The sequence below is a fragment of the Dendronephthya gigantea genome, unplaced genomic scaffold, assembly GCF_004324835.1.
Source record: "Dendronephthya gigantea isolate DGI-Jeju-01 unplaced genomic scaffold, DenGig_1.0 000472F, whole genome shotgun sequence".
NCBI lineage: Eukaryota > Metazoa > Cnidaria > Anthozoa > Malacalcyonacea > Nephtheidae > Dendronephthya > Dendronephthya gigantea.
Window position 1 is genome coordinate 32,676 of NW_021163482.1, and position 18,861 is coordinate 51,536.

At 36.8% G+C, this 18,861-nt stretch overlaps 1 protein-coding gene across 2 annotated transcripts; it reads right to left on the minus strand.

Annotated features, from left to right (window-relative positions):
* Positions 1 to 873: 873 nt before the first annotated feature.
* LOC114543519 (voltage-dependent L-type calcium channel subunit beta-2-like) lies at positions 874 to 13,970 on the minus strand. Of its 2 annotated transcripts, XM_028562471.1 has the most exons (12): positions 13,744 to 13,970; positions 13,518 to 13,592; positions 4,628 to 4,741; positions 4,427 to 4,549; positions 4,253 to 4,320; positions 4,092 to 4,157; positions 3,927 to 3,988; positions 3,629 to 3,783; positions 3,258 to 3,504; positions 2,871 to 3,022; positions 2,634 to 2,729; positions 874 to 2,209 (listed from the first exon to the last, which is right to left on the minus strand). In XM_028562471.1, exons 1-12 carry the CDS (start codon positions 13,831 to 13,833, stop codon positions 2,024 to 2,026), a joined length of 1,434 nt encoding a protein of 477 aa, XP_028418272.1. In that variant the 5' UTR covers positions 13,834 to 13,970; the 3' UTR covers positions 874 to 2,023. The 2 variants fall into 2 exon arrangements, with proteins under 2 accessions (XP_028418272.1, XP_028418273.1); XM_028562472.1 differs by lacking the exons at positions 13,518 to 13,592; positions 13,744 to 13,970 and adding an exon at positions 6,574 to 6,862.
* Positions 13,971 to 18,861: the final 4,891 nt, after the last annotated feature.

Sequence of the window (18,861 nt, forward strand, 5' to 3'; positions counted from 1 at the left end):
CTTGAGACGTGACTAGTAGTCACTCCCACTACATGCTCACATCACGATCCTACGACCCGATGTCCTAATGCTACTTGACTTGTTAACAACCGTCTGGCAAGTTAAATTTAGTATAGCAGCTGTAAATGCAGGTGTTACAGCCCACACAATGAGATTTGTCCACGGAATAAAAATGGTTAACGTTAGATCATATCTTACATGTAATTATTGTAACTCAAACTGAAAGCATTAGCTATATTGTCCTACACTGAACGGTGAAAAACGTTTTGCAAAGATGTTGGACCGTTTTTGATATTTAATCGCGTTTTTGGTTTTTCCTGAAATTCTATTGTAATAATTTATTTATTTGTTATGGGGGTGGGTAAGCTTTTAGCAATTTTTGAAGTAGCTTGTCTTTGAAACCGCCAACTCTCCTATCGAGATCCTGGTTCTCGAAGCCAACAAACAGTTCCTTAGTAGCAAATCCTCATATGACATATAATGAAAACGAATACACAAGAGGTATTCTGAATTCATGGGAGGTTTTCTGAGCAAAAAGGGGGCAATCGCATCACTATAAGATGTCAAATGTGTCAGAAACGCGCGTGCATGCATGCATGCGGGAATACTACAATACAAGACTTGGTACTGGGGGAGACATAAAGTTAAGTAAAACATACATGAGCACATATTTTTTAAAAGTGCATTTAAATACGGAAGTTGACATTTGGCCTGCCCACACATCCAACAAGCAGGCTTAGCAAGTCCTGTTTAAAGCATCCTTGATTCAAAGCAATGACGGAACATGCACTTGAGACCATTCGCCTTCCGCCAGCATTTTTGCAATCAATTAAACTGAGTTACAGGGGCATATCCGAACCAATGCCTAACCAACTAATTTCTACATATAATATATTTACTTTACAAGTGTAAAAATTTGAAATTCACGTTATAATTAAGGTGATATTTGCCATGCATATCATAATATCATATTTAGATTTGTTAACAGATATACTACCAGTATATATAATGCAAGATGGTTATCAAAATTGTCCAAAGCAAAGTCCATGTTATTCACAAATGACACTGAATTAATTCATTGGCATTACCACAGCAAAACAATCCTTGTAAGTTACCAAATCATGACACAATAAATTCAACAAATTTTGCAAAGTTGCAAAGAAACCAATTTTTTCCTAGATGCATTAAAATAAGCTGCGTAAATAACTACACTTTGCTGCCAGACATGCAGCATTGCTTGTGACGCAAAAAACTTTTTTGTTTCTCGCAAAGCGCGTCCATCCAAAGCAAAGATTTACGCTATTCAGAACAATAAAAATAATGTCAAAACTTGCCTATAGTCTACCGAACAAAAAAGCTGCAAAATTACTCAGTATAAAACGAATCGAAACAAAACCTTAAGCTTATGTTAACCGCTCATGAATCGCTCAAAATTCTTTCAGGGTTGTCATTTGTAAACAACTTTGGAAAGACAATCTCTGAAACCCCGTCACATGCATATATACTACACAGCTACATTTGCCTTACAATATTATTAGTATATAAATAAGTCCCTTCCATGTGCTCAATATAAAACATTTTTCTACATAATCACCACTACATAACAACTTGTGCTGCCCTGAACTGGTTGCAAATATTTCCTGCAATGGGTTACACAGCACTATATACGAGTTGTGTTTCCACCGAATATCATCAACACCTGCCAGCATCAAACTATCTTTTTTCCCCATTCTCTTGACTAGGATTAATCCAGTCTAACTTTTGCGAATATTCAAGCCAATTCCTTGCAAAAAGTGAAATGGAAACACCAATTCTCTCAAAACGAGGATCGAATCCACGCGAGGAAAAGTCCACGCGAGGAATATACCTCAGTGTTCACCTTCTTTTAAGCATGGGTAGAAAGGTGTGTAAAAAGCCATATTCGGCTACAACAATCAGGTAAACTTCATTCGTTCGTAAAAAAGCTACGCTAACCAAGGTAGCGTCTACGTTAGAGCTTCAAAATTGTGCTTCAGACGCGCGGTTATAGGTAGACACTAGGTCGTTGCTGCTCCTGGTTGAACATCGAGGGGCCTGGTTCCGAATGGTTTTCCTCGATCACCGTGCTCACGTCAGGGTGTGTTTCCCGCCAATATTGCTGCAGGAAATCACCCAAATGTTCGCAGGCGTCCTCAAGCTGATTTTCGTCAAGAATCAAGTCGAAGGACTCCTGTTAACAAAATACACAAAAACGTCGTGTTTAGGCCCCGCGTTCTGATGTAAAACATCACTGCAGTGAAGTGCATCTCTTAATGATATGGTTAACGGTTTTCACTGCACTATAAGATTACGTGTTCTGGAATCAATTTTGAATCAGAGTAGTTTCAACAGATCTCTCAACCTTTAGTTGCCATTTTACCAAAAAATGTTGTAATGATAACAAACTGCATGAGGCATGTTAACTCATTGACGTTACACTCAAAGTAAGTGGAAATGATGAGTGTTTGGGAGGAGATTTCAAATTAAAAATGATTCTTATTACAGGATAAAGAGCCTGCCTTTATTCTAATCTAAACAAGGTTTGTCTACAAGATAGGTTCGTTAAAGAGCATGCAACAGACACGAGTGCAGTAAAACATTTCAAATTCATCTACCTCGTTGCATTGAGCCAGTTTCTCAGCGGTCACCAGCTGAATATTAAGGTGACGACTCTGAGATTTCCCTCGAGTCTTGATGAGACGTTGAAGCACCTTGGTTATAAATAGAGGATAATTTACTCAAGAAATTGTCATGTTCATTGAGATACTGTTAAAAAAAGTGATGGGGAATGGTAAATCATGGTTGAATACAGAGTATTTGAGAGAATCCAAATATTTCTTTCATCTGTATACCTTTGCCGATGCAATCTTCAAATAAATGATAATCGGAGCCAAAGTTGACTTGGCAAGCTGTGAAGGATGGTTGACCGTATCACACTCCAGGACAAGAAGATTTAGACTTTTGGCAAGCTCAAAAATATGATCAATTTCTTGTTGAACTTCACCTGCAGCAAAGCAAAGAACGAAAATGTTGAGAAAATATGGGATAAAATAGGTGAGACTTTTCCCTTCGATTTGGAAATGTCAAGGAAACAACATTTTCTAATTTGGCATAAGCGTTGTTCCTGTCACGTGATCAGTATTAATTTGCTAAGTAATTTCCCAGGCGAATATAAGTTCGATATTCGACACTATTAACAACTTCCGAGAAGTTCCCATATCACAAAGGTAGCAACTTACTCAGCATTTGTTTGCTGTTCGTCTTCTCCATTAAAGGTTTTTTGCCATTTCCTTGTAACGAAGCACGTTTATTTCCAATTTCGGTGTTACAACGATGGATGATGATTCTGCTCTCAAACCTGTGTTTGATGTAGTCAACTAAGGCCTTTTGCATCATATCCGTTACTTCATAGGTTTTCATTGAAGGTCCAATGAAAACTATTGGCCTCATCACAGGGACAACATCGTAAGGCGCAAGCTGCTCTTGCTAAAAAAATACCACAGAATTTTTTACTTAAATTTGAGTATTTTCTAACTTGATAATAAAGAATAGATTTGGGACAGGCTGGGACAAAGCAAAGCATTGAAGTCAAAACCGAACTCACACCAACCTTTTTGAAGAACACTTTCTTCTTTCCTGTGTTTTGATTAGGTAAAGTACCAGAGCCTGTTCTGGGTACAGACGAACGACCACTTCCCTGACTGGTGGGACTAGTGGGGGTAGGGGGTGGCTCCTCGTCGTAATCGATCCCATTCTCTCCCTCATCTTGAGAAAAAATAATGTTTTGTCAAAGAAAACTACAACAAGACGGGTTAGTTAAGGCCACATTTCCTCCTGTAGTGAGACTGGATCAATATATCGTAACCTTGTATAACTATGGTACCGCTATAGAAGCCTACAAGCCTTACATGACATTCCTCCGGGTGACCCAGGGGATCCATCACCAAGCTGTACCCCGCCGCCACTACCCCTAAGGAAAAATGTAAAATTGAAAGTTTTCAAAAACTATCAGAAGCAGCAGGAAAAATTGAAGAAACGAAGGGTTAATCCTGTAAATCCAAAGACTGAGATACCTGCTTCCCTTGGTTCCCTTTCCACTGACAGAAGTAAGAAGTCTGATTGATTCCAATTTACTTGGACTAAAACAGAGATAAACAAGAAGACGATATAACATTTGCAGAAGCGGATCCATAAGATGAACTTAGAACTCCCCATGATTAGGACGTGAACATACCTTGGAATAAAACCAACTGCACCACCTTCCTTTACAACCCTGCCTATCCACCAATCTTCGTTAAATTTCTAATAAAATAACATATATCGAATAAAATAACAACAAGCGAAACTTAATTCCTTTTGAATAATCGCAGTCATGAACGTGGCTCTGGTTAGTTGTGATAATACATACTTCTTTGACATGGAGAAACTCTCTGACGTCGAATGAAATGGCAGTATTGGGCACAGGGCACTCTGTTTCTTCAGAAGCATCATATCTGACGTTCGTTCTTACGGCAAATGCCACTGGCTTGTGCTGGAAGATGCGAGAAAATACCACGAAAATGAATGGACAGACAAACAACTCTGAGATGGCGATGAGTTTAAAACAAACCTTAGCAGCATCAAGTGAAGCCGCACCACGGTTTCCCAAATCTCTGCGAACCATTTCCCTGTCCTCGTCTAAACTGCTCGAGTCGGATATGTGGTTTGTATGGGACTCAGAATCCTAGGAATATAACGAAGATTATCATCATCACTACAGTCATCGCTGAAAATATCAACGAATCTTCCTAAAGAATTGTTTTTGATACGATGCATCCATGCGCAGCCTAACAGGATAACAAGTAGACTTGAACTACGAGAATAATTTGTTTAGGTTTCATTCGATATAATGTATAACACTGGATGGATTTATGAGAGATAATCCTTACACTAGATATCTAGGAAGAACAGTTTAGAAATTGATGGAGCTATTAAGTATATATAAATTTAGTTCCTCTGTAAATATAGTAGCTAGATATATCATTCTTAGAGAGCGATCATATCTTAATCATTCTTAACTCTTAAGAGATCATCCTTATTCTAGACTCAATGGACAACAGTTTTCGAGGGGACAGAGCTTTTCAACACGAGGAAAAGTGTCTAGAAGAGATAATTTAATTTATATCTCGGAACAGTGGATCCACAAGTCTTGCGGATTTGCCTAATAGCTTGCACACAGAGTGCGCAAGCTGTTACCATGACAACGATACCGCGGGGGAGGCTAAGATAACCAAACCACAATCTTTAAATTTACCAAAGTTGGACATAATAATATATCGGCAAGCAGTAATGGCCGACCACAAGGTAAATTAGCCAGCCTCTCAAACAGAATGTCAATATGAACACAGTTACATAACACAGACCAAAATTCTAAAACCTATAGGTGCATTTAGGGACTCGCGGCGAACCTATATCGAAAGAAAGTCTGAATTCATTTGAAGAGCTTAAAATATTTTCATGAAACATTTAAGGGGCAGTCACTATTTTAAATCTATCTTCGAAGACAAAGATAGGAAAATCGTCATAGATTTTATCCGCAAAATACACTATACTGCTTTTCGAACAAACAATTATATCTAATTTGTACTCTAGAAATATTTGTAATGCAAAAGGGAGTGTGTAACTACAGGTCACCCATAAACAAAATCAATTATGTTTACGATACTACGACTTCAACTATATAACGATAATACGAATAATTTTTGCAGCACGTTTAACTTAGGTTCTAAAGGTATTGCTTGCAAAGTATTGACCACCATAACACTACTACAAGGGATTTAAAATAAAGTAAACAGGGCACTCGACAATAAATAACAAATCAGGTTACTCTTATTCAGGTTACTCTAACCATTTCGTTCAGTATTTCTTCTTAAAACGATGCACATGCATCTGAGCTATATATACGCAAGGTCTAGTTGAGGAGGATAAATTACTCTTTATCGAACAACTGGATGGAGTACAGAATACCCTATAAAAAGAATATGAGAGGGAGAAGCCGTGGGAGAATGGACGCGATGTTTTCAGGTTTGCCAAAACGTTAGTTTGTCAAGTAATAATACGTATACGTTAATATACGTTTATTCCTTTATATCAACCTCAAATTAATTATAGCAAAATTCTCAGAAGTAACTATAATTTGTAGAAAACATTCGCCGATTAATTTACACGAAATAAATCACGCTATACGAAAATTTACGAGATAACCTTCACCGACATGACACAGACTATCTTAACTTTTCTCTTGCTGTCTAATCGCAAGTTTGTGGACATCAAACGTATATACATTAGTTTCTTGGGCTGTTTCTTTTGTATTTCTCAAAGTAATAATCGTTTCTATTAGATAGGACACTTAGTTAAGGCTATCGTTAGAACAACACACGCCATGATTATTGCTAAACCGGTTCTTGTTAAACCAGAGTACTACTTTGATTTTATACACATATACACGACATATTAAGCGCGTCAACGCGGTGAGCCAACATAACAGATATGAATATATAAAGGCGACAACCTTACCATTATTAAACTTTATTTCATTTAGCGACAAGGGGCCACCACAGGGACTGGAAATTGTAACACATGCGATAGACGAAACTTTAATTATCTCGACTCTGCCCAAGAGCACATTGAGACAAACGCTATAACATTTTCGACAAGTTTGCTAAGAGTTATCGTGCCAAGCGAAGCTCAATCGCATAAGGATACTATCCACATCATTTGAGCACGGCCGTAAGGTCTTTAAAAGTTAAAAAAAAATCATGCGAGCAATATAAACCAAGTTGCAAGCTTATGTGTGTGAATCAACGCAGCATTAATGCGCTTCCTAATTACCACAAAGACGCTCCAATTGGTGGAAAAAGCATAAACAGTAACTTGTTAATTTTAATGATAACACTCGGGGAACTGATGAATAACAGCCGAGGAAACAGAAATACTAAACCGAAGTGAAATACAGCTTAAAAGAAAGTTTAAACAGGCAACATTCGGTGAAGAGACTACGAAGGTTTAGTTTTTGGTGCAGTGCATTAAAACGATTGAGGATAATAAAGATTTTGTTTAACATTCAATAATTTGAATAAAACGCATTAAAAATTTATTCTCCCTCGGTCACCCGGGAGCCACCAGAAATGAATGACATATAAGAAAAAATATAGCTTTTAAAAGAAAGTAAAAAACGCCCAACCATACACTGTCTTGCTACAGACATGCAAACCTTTATAACAATCACCATATACTGATAATAGTACAAAAACACTCACCTAAATAACGTTTGGGTGAGTTTCAAAAAACCTTCCCCTTGGGTGATATTACGGGCATATTAACGGGCGATATATTACCTTAGGGGTTGTTTCATTAGATATACACATACAGGCATATACACAATAGAACCCGCGTGAATAATTAACAACTGTGGCCACAAGTAGACTGCGGGCAATTCAGGATTGATAAACGTTATAGTGTTGGGTCTGTTGTACAAATAGCCGAGTCTTCTAGCATGTTGTCATCTACGGCTTCGTCGGAAAACTCGGAGAAAAAAGCGACGCGCATTAAAATGGCATCCATTCCCACAATCGGCATATTCATGTTGCTAAAAGCAGGCTCTCTTTCATGGCACGCTTTGCGAGAAAATCCATGCAAAATGCCATGCATGCAGTTTTCCAGTTACCTCATGCTGAAATACTTTCAATAAGACATTGAAATGTCCAGCAGGCTAGCGACCTGTCAGAGTGTCTGAAGAATATCTACCGTATATAGAAAATTGGTGATAAAATGACCACGCCTTATACAACTCGCTGACATTATCGTGACTTTAAAACTGTTTAATACAAGTCCATGTAACTAGTATTTAGAGAGATCTATTTCGAAGAGGAAACTATGCAAATAAAGAGGACATATTATCATTCTACTTTTTAATGTACGCATTCACATTTACAATGCATGTATATCTATAGCCCGGCAGTGGGATGGGACTTCCCCCCTGGATTTCCTTTTAAACTAACTTTCTTCAGCGAATATCCTTAAGTTTTAATTGAACTTTATACAAAACCTAACCGCATTTTTAAACAAAACCAACAATATAAATATATCTAGTGGACAATCTAAATAAACAGAAATAAGTATTTATTATTAACAATATTGGTTTGACTATAGGAATTACATAACAATTATGGGAACTAACTTCGCCAATAGTCGAACAATTGACGTAATTACGACGTATCAATTTCGAAAATTAGAGAGTTTGGAATGTAAATGGTTCAGGACATTAGTAATAATTAAGAAGATCTGATATAGTTTAAAAGCCTGCATAATGCTATCCTTTTTCATGCACATTTTAAAAACAAAAATAGCTTTACCGTTGTTGTGAACTTAGAATTTTTTCGTCGTCGCATTAATGAACCAAAAGCCATGATAAACCTCGCTAGCGCAAAGTCAAATATAATGACAGTTCGTTGATGGTTATAATGGCAAAGAAGCTTGAATCCAGATAATGAAATATCTACACACTACCATTAGCAAGACCACGTTTCCTTTTTGCAACCCGAACTTGTGGTAGAATCACGTTACCTTGTGCACAGACTATATACTATATACAAGATACGCTACAGTCGTTGGAATATTAACAAGGTATCAGTAGACTGAATTGATATTTTATATACTCGACTACCAGCCCCTGTGGTAAATTCTAGAGCATTTCTGCCGACACACGAATGGTAAATTCTGGAAGCAATCTGTAACTTTTTGGTAGAATCTAGATCTTTTTCCGTTGTTCTTCGTATGTTCCAGATCTCAAAAGACAGCGCAGACTCAAGACAAAAGCGAATGTAATTTTTTACTCAGTTTGATCTCACCATGTATGGTAAAAACCAATTTGGGCAATCACAAACAGTCAAGGGTGTAGTTTGTTTAGGTTAATTGATTATTACATTTCGAAATGGATTCCGAATAAAGTTCATTGTTTACTCTGGGTACGGGGGAGAAATTGCTAACATTAAATGGGACAATGATATGAGGCATTTTTGAGCTTTATTTGAAATGCGTGTAACTGATACTAAACAATTGTCACAATTATAGTTTCGTAAAGTGATACAACATCTGAAGGTATTGCCGAAACAATGCTTTGTATCTTTCTTGCATGCTTGCATGGCTGCTACAAGCGACTACAACACAATTCATAGTTCTTTGCTTTTACTTCTTACCAATCTTCGCAGGAATCTCAGCCTCACTTAGTGAACGACGAAGTTAAGATTCGATTGCCGAAACCTTTCAATAACTGGGTGACTGGGTGATGTGATGGACCCATTGTATATGATTAATTAGTTTTCCTTAAAAGCGCTGGTATAGTTGAAGTCAAAACGAAATCTCGCGAAAAAGCTAATATATTCTCTCACAGGTCTCAACTGCATGGGTCATAATCATGAGTCATGACATTTTTACTGAAACAACCCAAATTACTGGAAAATATTGACGTAAAACGAATTACCCTACTATTAAACTTTGGCAGGTAATTCAAGCTGGAAGAAGCGCCATCATTTATTTTCAAACCGTGCAAGCTATTGTTTCATTTTGACTTCCCAAAAAAGAGAAACAACGATAACATGATAGACACTTTAACAAACACGCAAGATGGAAAATAACTTTTAAAGAAAAAAAATGTATGAAAAATTAAAGAGGATATAGGACGCTTTCACAGCTTGGTACTGGATGATTACGAAATGCAATTTCAAGGCGTCACGTTTATTTCATGCAACCCACTGCGAGTCATCGTGTGTTCTTTTATAAAAACAAAGCATTCATGTTGCTCTTTAAACCTAAACTCAAAACATTCATTACAATGCACAAAGAACAAGGGCTAGGAGTTTTCCAAAAACACAGGAGACTGAAAATCGCATCGTGAAAACTAACTTATTGTGACAGAAAAATGATTACACTGTCTCGTTTTGTTGAATGTGTGGATTGTGCAATATCTGAAAATGCTTTTATATCAAGTCACAGTTTAGACTAACAAGCCTTCTCTGATAACACTTAGCTGGTATTTTACAAGGGGGTTTTGCAAGGAAATATCAAGGTTACATGACTCAATCAATATCTACAATCCCTCTACATTTCGAACTTTTTAAAAGAAACTTTTAAGTTAGATTGAAATAGCCAGCAATATCTTTAGCATAGAAACAGGGTAGGCTATGAAACAAGGTAAATTTTCCAAACATTGTTTTGAACCCTGCAGTTTAACTTAATTATTATTGTGCAATTATGTCCTTAGTTGTACCCATACTAGGGCATGAATATAAATCATTTCTTAATGATTTACCATTGTTCTAACAATTCCTACAGGTTAATTATTAGAAATTTTATCTATCCTAAAATACTGTGAGAATTTGAATTCAAATTTTGTATACTGTACATGGCAATGGTGGTCTTTTTAATAAAAAGTTGCAACTGATGGGTTTAAAAAATAACTATAAATTGGAAGTCTTAATAAGGTAAATGTGATATATTTTAATGATATATTGAAGAATACAGAGACTGGCAATAATTTTTGTCTGAAAGCAAGTTTAGCTTAGAACCAGGACAATGTATTTCTACCAGGACAAAGCTAATCGCATAGAGTTTGAAAACAAGAGTATCTAAATATTGTAACTGTAAATACTTTAACGGACATCAACAAGAAAACAATTCAAAAAATGTTTGATAAGCATCTTCCAATCAAGGCCGGTTTACACTAGCAAAGTCTACACTTTCTGTGTGCACAGTGAGGCATCCTGTCTGAGCACAGTGTTTGAACAGGACTTCTGACATTTACACTGTCCAAGGTTGAAGCTGAGTATTTCCTGTTGCACAAACAACAGGTCAAACATGGACGACCGTAAACGGAAAGCGCTTCTTATTATTATTTATTGTTATTTTTGTTTTTCTCAGCAGAAATGAATGAAACTTCGGTAGACATTTTAATTAGTACAAGAAGTGCCGGCTTCTTTCAAGTTCTGTGTTCAAAGTTGAACACGCTCCATGTCGTTTAAAGCCCTTGAAAGTCTTCGCTCAAAGTTTTTGAAAGGTGTTTACATATTTGCACACACTTTGTTCAAAGCATACTGTGTGCACAGAAACTTTGCTAGTGTAAACCGGCCTTAACAATCTTACTAACGAACAATTCTACTAATAAATCAAAACAATAAATCCACTTATAACTCAAAAATCTATCAAAGTCCATCTGGCCTATATTCACGACTGTTAAGGTCAAATATGTCAAACGCTGCCTTTTATATCTTTTCGGGCAAACAACTACAGACAAATATTTGTCAACACAAAAATAATCAAATCTCCAGTAGAAGCATAAAAAGGAGAAGTGATAAGCAGCTGCATTGGAAAATTCCAACACAAAACATCCACATTAGGCACCATATTTCCACCCCCTAGTAAGCATTATGCAACATGAATAATTCACAACATTTCCTTTTCCAACAAGTGCTGTGACATCATGATCTCATTGAAAAAAAGTGCTTTTATTGCATGTCAGAGTAAAATCATTTCTAACTGGTGATATGACGTGTATAAACACGATTTCAAATATCAATAAAAATAAACAAGAATTATCCTAACAACCCCACTGTTTTGAAATAAGCTAAAGTTTGCATAAATTAACATTAAATCACCAAGCTTGTCAATGCTAGAAGTCTGTTTTTCAAGTTTGCCATAACAAAGTTAAATACCCACCAAAGTAACAACAAGACCACAAAATAAGGAAATTATAATCATATATAATCTCGTTTTAAATTAATCTTAGAACACCATTAAGCTAAAATTTTCCAAATTAGAATTACTTTGTTACATTGAATGTCGGAAGGTCAAAATGATCAAACAGGCCTTTGTCAACTGGTAATATGCGATATTTTCACTTCGGAAGTGGTAATATTCGACTCTCTTTAAATCTAACTACAAGACTCCAGCCTTTTATAAATATTTAATCGAGCTAGTGTGCGCAAATTTCACATCGTAGCCTAACCAAAATAATATTGCATTGCATGTTGTTAGTTTGAAATAAGTGTTGTGTGTTTGCGTTGGATTATCAAGCTAATACCAAACTCGATTTAATGTTTCGTGTATGCATTGTAGATCATAGAAAATCTCTTAAAAACACGAATACAAACAAAAAACCACCGATTAAAGGCAATCAGACAGATGCCGTGAATGCTGTCTACGTTAAAACACACCATCCCAGCGAACGACAGTGGGACGTAACAAGAGTGCACTAGACAGGATGTAGACGGATTAAATATCATATCTGTTCAATGCATTGTATTACCCAGGACGACAACAGGGAAAAGCAATACTTTCTTCGCTACAAAGCATTGCTGCGGTAACACTACTCTAACAAGACGCCGTTCTGGCGTTAACTCCGGCGCACGTGCCAGTCTTCAATATAGAGCTTCTGAACATAAACAATACAGTTCGCGTATTGTTTCGCATACATATTCGCATTTAGATGCCTTGCGAACCTAAATGTTCGATCGCAAAATTCAGAAGCACATCGCAGTATAGAAGTTCAATTGTTCAAAAATGTAAATAAACCGCATGATACATTCGCTTCGTCTTACACTTTGCCTTTGGAATTCGCGCTTATATATAGTTGTATTAAATCTTCGATCCTGTGCAAACTACGCGACGTGTCAACGCGCCCATACACGACCACATCATCTTGTTAAACGGCGAAATAGCAGCGATATTATTAAAATAGGACCGAGTCTACATGTATTAAATATATTCTTACCCCAATTCAATCTAAACTTAATCGAACAGCATAAAAAGAACGGTTTATTTGTTCCTCTTGGAGGAATTGCCATATCATGCGAGCGAAATCGAATCGCGCATTGGAAAATTAGCCAAAGCTGTGCACCACAACTCTTGGGAGATAAGACTGGGACGTAGATAAATACGATCACATACACTATTCAAATACTAGTATATTTCGCGCCATTACAGACTTGCGACGACGAAAAATAATAAAAAAAAAATAAAAAAAAAAAAACAAAAACAAAACAAAACCGGGGCGAATTTTCAACTCCGTCGCTGACGCCGGAGTAATTATATTCATATCGAAACAATTTTTGGCCCACAAAAAAGCTTTGGACACTTTTAAGGCAGACGACATCATTGACAACGAAGTTTCTATACGAGTCACTGCATTCATACGTGGATTCCGCGAATCGCTCAATTTTTCATTAAAAGATCGCAAATTTAAAGATTTAGGATACAATAAACGAGCGTCGTAGACTAAGATAAATTTATTATGCCATGCTATTACCACATCGTTTTATTATACTGAACTATTTAAGATGGCCCCTTGGGAGAATACACCACAAAAATTAGGCAAGTTTGTTGTCTTAAAAACGCGTACAGACAGTCAGGAAACGTGTACATAAACGGGGTCAAATTGGTTCAAGATATGGGTTGTTTTATCCTACCTTTGTTGAGCTTGTGTCGTTTGAACTAGGTCGACCTTTATAGCGTTTTCTAGGCTTCCGGAAAATGTGCCATTTCTATAGGTTGAAAGAACATTGATCAAAGATCAATTTGGAATTAAAAAGGCAGAATTTGGTGAAAAAAAACGCTACAAAGTCAAAACAATATATCTCCATGCTAGAATAATAATTTGAGACAGGAGATCATCGCATAACTACGTTTATTTACCTCATTCGAGACAGCAGAATTCGTATGATTCACTGTAGGCTCGACTTCAATTGAATGTAGTTCGCTTACTGCGGCTAAGTCTGTGGCCATAATACTTGAACACGGCGTCTACTACAACTCATAACCACATAGGACACGTTGAGATACTTTTAAACCGTTTAATATTTGGTAGAACGATGAAAATATATAAAATCGTCAATCTTTAAAACATCTCAACTCCTACATTCGAGCAGATGTATATGTTAAACACCGCCTAAACGTCACATTATGACGTCATTAGACCTGTTACTTTCCCCAATATAGCAACCTTACGCGCTCTCCGATTGGCTACTAGCAAAGCCCTTGCATTGTCTTCCAATCACAGATCACGTTATAAAAGATCCTCAAGATAAGGGCTAGCGTAGGAGGTTACTAAAATAGTACAATCTTAATAAATCAAGTAAAATTTGCACTCAAATCTCAGGCAAAAATAACTCAATTCAATCCTATCGCATATGCCTTATTCAGACCATTCAGACGGTCTATACTATAAAAAATGACTGTATTTTTCATGGATAAAAAGACCTTAGTTTTTGCAATTGACTCGTAGTCCCTATTAAAAGATCAAAGCGTACCGTTGTCTAGCAAATCATCCATATTCTATTTTGGGCTAATATATTACTTGAAGCGTTCTAATTTAAGTCATACGGATATCAGTGATTTTTAAGATCACCGGTCTTTCATATTGTTATTTCAATTGGCAGCAAAATGATGATAAACAAAATTGAAAATAAACAAGTTTACTTCTTTCACGATTGCGACAAATGAAAAACGCATGTTGGCAACTTTGCATGAGGAAAAATATAAGCTAATATTTGGACTTTGGATTATGATTAATAAGAGTCGAAACATTGCAAAAGGGCTATATATATATTTTCAACAGTTTTCATCGACGAAATAATTAAATATGTGTTACCATTTTAGCGTTCATTCAGTTGCATACTTCAAACTTGCAATAGCGCTGAACCGAATTTTTGGTATATTTTTGGAATCACATCGGAAATAACGAAGTTCTTATTGTCACTTTGCAAAGAATGATTTCACAATGTTTGCAGGTCTTGCATAGATGAGAGCTGATGGATCTTGTGGGAGGATATAATGCAAATCACGATCGACAACGCATGCGTCGTAAGCGCCAATTAGCTGAAGAGTATCATACGATCATGCTCATCCTACTCTGTTTCCAGAAGGTGGGCAACCTATACTCTTCATCATTAGTCAAACTGATAATACCAGCCCACGCTGCACGCCTTTTCTGAAACTGCAAACAAACTAGCAAATATTGTTTCCCAGAAATGATTTGGGTGTATGGGCGACCAAGCAAATACTAGCTATTTCGCGAAGTGCACAGGAAGAAAACAGGAAACATTGGCTCCTGTTAGATTCATGATTGCTACGCTACAAAAGCCGAATTCATCTATTATAGACGGGAAGCTCGTCTGATGTGAATTCGGTCACAGACGGGTTTCTCGTCCGAATTTTCCCGTCTAACTTTAGTCCTGTCTAAACAGACGGGTAAGTTGGGCAGGAATCCCATCTGGACTGTCTCTAATATGCATTCGGCTAATGAACTCTCCTCGTACCTTAAAAACAGATCATAAAAACAAGTTTGTATTTATAATTTGTATATTACATATATTTGTGATCTTATCTATCTATCTATCTATGTATATTATCTTAACATTCAGTGTATTGTTAAAAAGTACAAATATTGTACCGGGGAAATCACAGCAGAATATTTGCGCTCCGCTAAGATTTCTTCCATGGGAAGAGTGCCTACGCAACTACAAAATTTTGCGTCAATATTTAGACAGCTAATAAACAGCTATTTATCGCTTCCATAGGCAACACTGGAAGTTCTCGCACGTGTTCAAGGCCAAATTGATACACAAGTTGTGCTAGTTTTGTTTCCTCGGGCACATGTTCGGGTTTTAGTCCGGAAAATCGTCGACAAGCGTCAAACCAGCATGGAGAACCTATTGAATCTCTTCTGACCAAAATTTTCGCTCTTGGATTCACTTCGCAAAGTTCTTCAAAGAGATTTTGTCCACCAATTTCCATTCTGTCATCATCCAATGAGATCCCATTCTTTTTAGCGAGCTCCTCTAGTCTTAAAATATTCTCTTTCATGTTACAAAATTGTATCGGTTCATTTTCATCTAAGTCCTCTTCCAGCTCATCTGTCCTCTCGGCGAAACACTGATTCAACCAGGCAAATCGTCCATTGTTTTGCAAACTGTTATTAAAAGCAGGATTTGAGACACTGTTCTGGACCATCCAAAACCCTTGAGTCATCATAGCTTCGTTGATTGTACCTGGCTGTCTGCTAGCAGTTGGAAACATCGCCACTCCTATTCTGTACAAAAGTATAGCAATAGCAAATTAGCAACGAAGACTACCTTGTTCTTCATTTGTTAACCAAAGGAGATATCAACAGGTTTCATACGAAACACCACATCATTCCACAATTAACTCAAAATTGTTTGTTTTCGCTCTATCTTAATGGTGAAGTACGTAGGATTATGTTAAAAAATTAAGCCCCCCGCCGGAATGTTAGCTAATGGAATCAATGACAACAGATAATGAGCCATCTAAGATCATTATCGTTTGTTTTGAATTCATTTGATACACGCAAAACGCGACATTTTCAAACAAACTTGATCGACACCAAGTTTTATATGCTAAAATTATGCTATCTTTGATTTTTCTCATAGGTATCGTTTGAATAATTATGATTGAACTAGTAATTCACTTTCTTTTATGAAAAATAAACAGCGTTCGATGTGGTGGCAAGTCGTATTCACAGGAATACTATTTTGCCAGATAGGTAGAGAGTGTTGGATCAATAAATGAGATAGCCATATTTATGCATTTGATATCATCGGGTGCCGCATGCATAGCTCGTGATGACCTAAAGCATCTCTAACACCATGCAAACGGAGGCCAACCCATTTGGCATATCTCCATAACTCAGCCTTACGAAACAAATTTTATACAGCGATAAATATATGGAACTGGAAAATATATACCAATTATAATAAACCTACCTTTAAATAGTTTATACCAGTTGATACAAATCTAGGAGATTTTGTCAAAGACTTTCTTTGCTGTATAGATATTGACGTTAGCTGTATCTCGTAGACAGTCGCTGTGCACGCGTTATCAGTCGGTGTTACAAAACGATTGACGAAGTTTCTCCGTTCATCTACGATTTAAAATCACCTGGCCATGACGTGTAATGACGTCAGTAAACGGGTGAGGCCTGAAGTATCTGGGGTCAGGGTAATACGTTAGACAAAGAAGGTTATAGTCGGAAAATTTCAGATATTTAACAAATTCAAGCAAATCAAACTTCCTTATTAAAGCGCTGTTTTGACGAAGATATTGCATGCTGCACATCTACTATTATAAATAGTTAATTTACTTACGGGGGAATTAAGCTTTTCCGAACAAAAAGTGATACAAAAGAGAGAGAGTACTCTCGTGTTTGAAGGAGCGATATTGCTTGTACACCTGTTAATTAAAGCCAAACATGTCTTTGTAACCGGAATTTCGTACAAATCTTATGCATATATTGTTTGCGTATAATCAAATATCCATGCAAGGAAATTTCACTCGAAGTTTCCAGAAATAGGGTTCGCCCTGTGATCCTAGATACAGTACATAAACAGGAACGCTTATTTAGTGTGGGAATAGGCAGGATTTTTGCACCTCTATATTAAACACACAACTATATTTAGGGTATTTATAAGCAAAAATGGAGAAATTTATAATGATTTTGTTTATAGAGGGAACATTAAAAGACAAAATACTAAGTAGTACTTACATGCAACGTATATTTATATCATTTTGACGTGAAACACTAGTGTCATGAAGTAAATGACGTCTCGTGGTTCCCTGCGAGGAATTTTGCGGATAATTTGGATAGTTATGTATGTATACATTGAAGATGTGCAATAAGGAAAAGTTAGTTTAGGTTTCCCCTTGTAACGCCTAGTAACACTGGATCAATAAGAGATTATCCCTTCTGTAAACTCTAAGAAGAATTTAGAAATAGAACTGATAGAGCTAAATAACAAGTCATAGTTCAGTTACTATACAAGTTTCATCCTTTGGAACACTAGATCAATGTTACTGAATATACAGTGTGAAGCTAGCTATTCAATAGGTCAAGTTAAGGTTTCTTCCGCTTTTTTATGCTATAATCCTATATTCTATCGTTGATTATATTTCAGATCAGTTATCGAGGCAAATCGTACTGTATATATATATATATATATATATAGACTTATACTCTGGTTGTTCCCTGACAATATATAGTAGGCCTATATTGAAATAATCTAAAGTTATACAGGGCTTATCATAATGCGAGGTGACCACACTTCCTGGCAGCGTGGATGTTTCCACCACAACAGATCTTGATTAAGTGCATGCTCTCAATTTGTCACCGTCTATTTTTATTCTCAGTATAAAAACAGCGCGTCATGTCAAACTGTCTCTCACACGTGTATTGGACTCGAGAGAGAGAGCAACGTGGGAATGAAGCGCTTTCAATTTGCACGAACTACCAACTTTAACTATGATGTGACTTGTCATCATTCATACGTTTCAAACAAGGGGAAAACATGAATTAAATCCTATCACTGACACAGCAGCAGTGTCCTTTAGAACACAAACAGTTTATGATAGGAACCTCATTTAACTATGTGGAGTATCTCCAAAAACAAATATAATACATCCAACTTATTTTTGTATAAAATGCCAAGCATGGTTAAGTGTTAGGCGTTTGGGTTTGCGGTTGACCCCCTGGAGGAGATGGTATGCACTGAGTAACAAGTAATTTTTCATGGTAATGTTATTGCGAAAGTTTTCGGTTTGTAGAGAGGCTAGCATGGTCTAGTGAGTTCTGTTGAGACAGTACAAGCACCAGGGATATCACACAGGAAGGAGCATTCTCGTACATCAATCCTGTACGGCTGTAAAACTAGTGACCGCAATTATCAGCAAGACTCGATTTATCCTCAACGCGCCTATTCGCAGGCTAAGTTGTGATGACGACATCGCGTGACATTTAGTGTA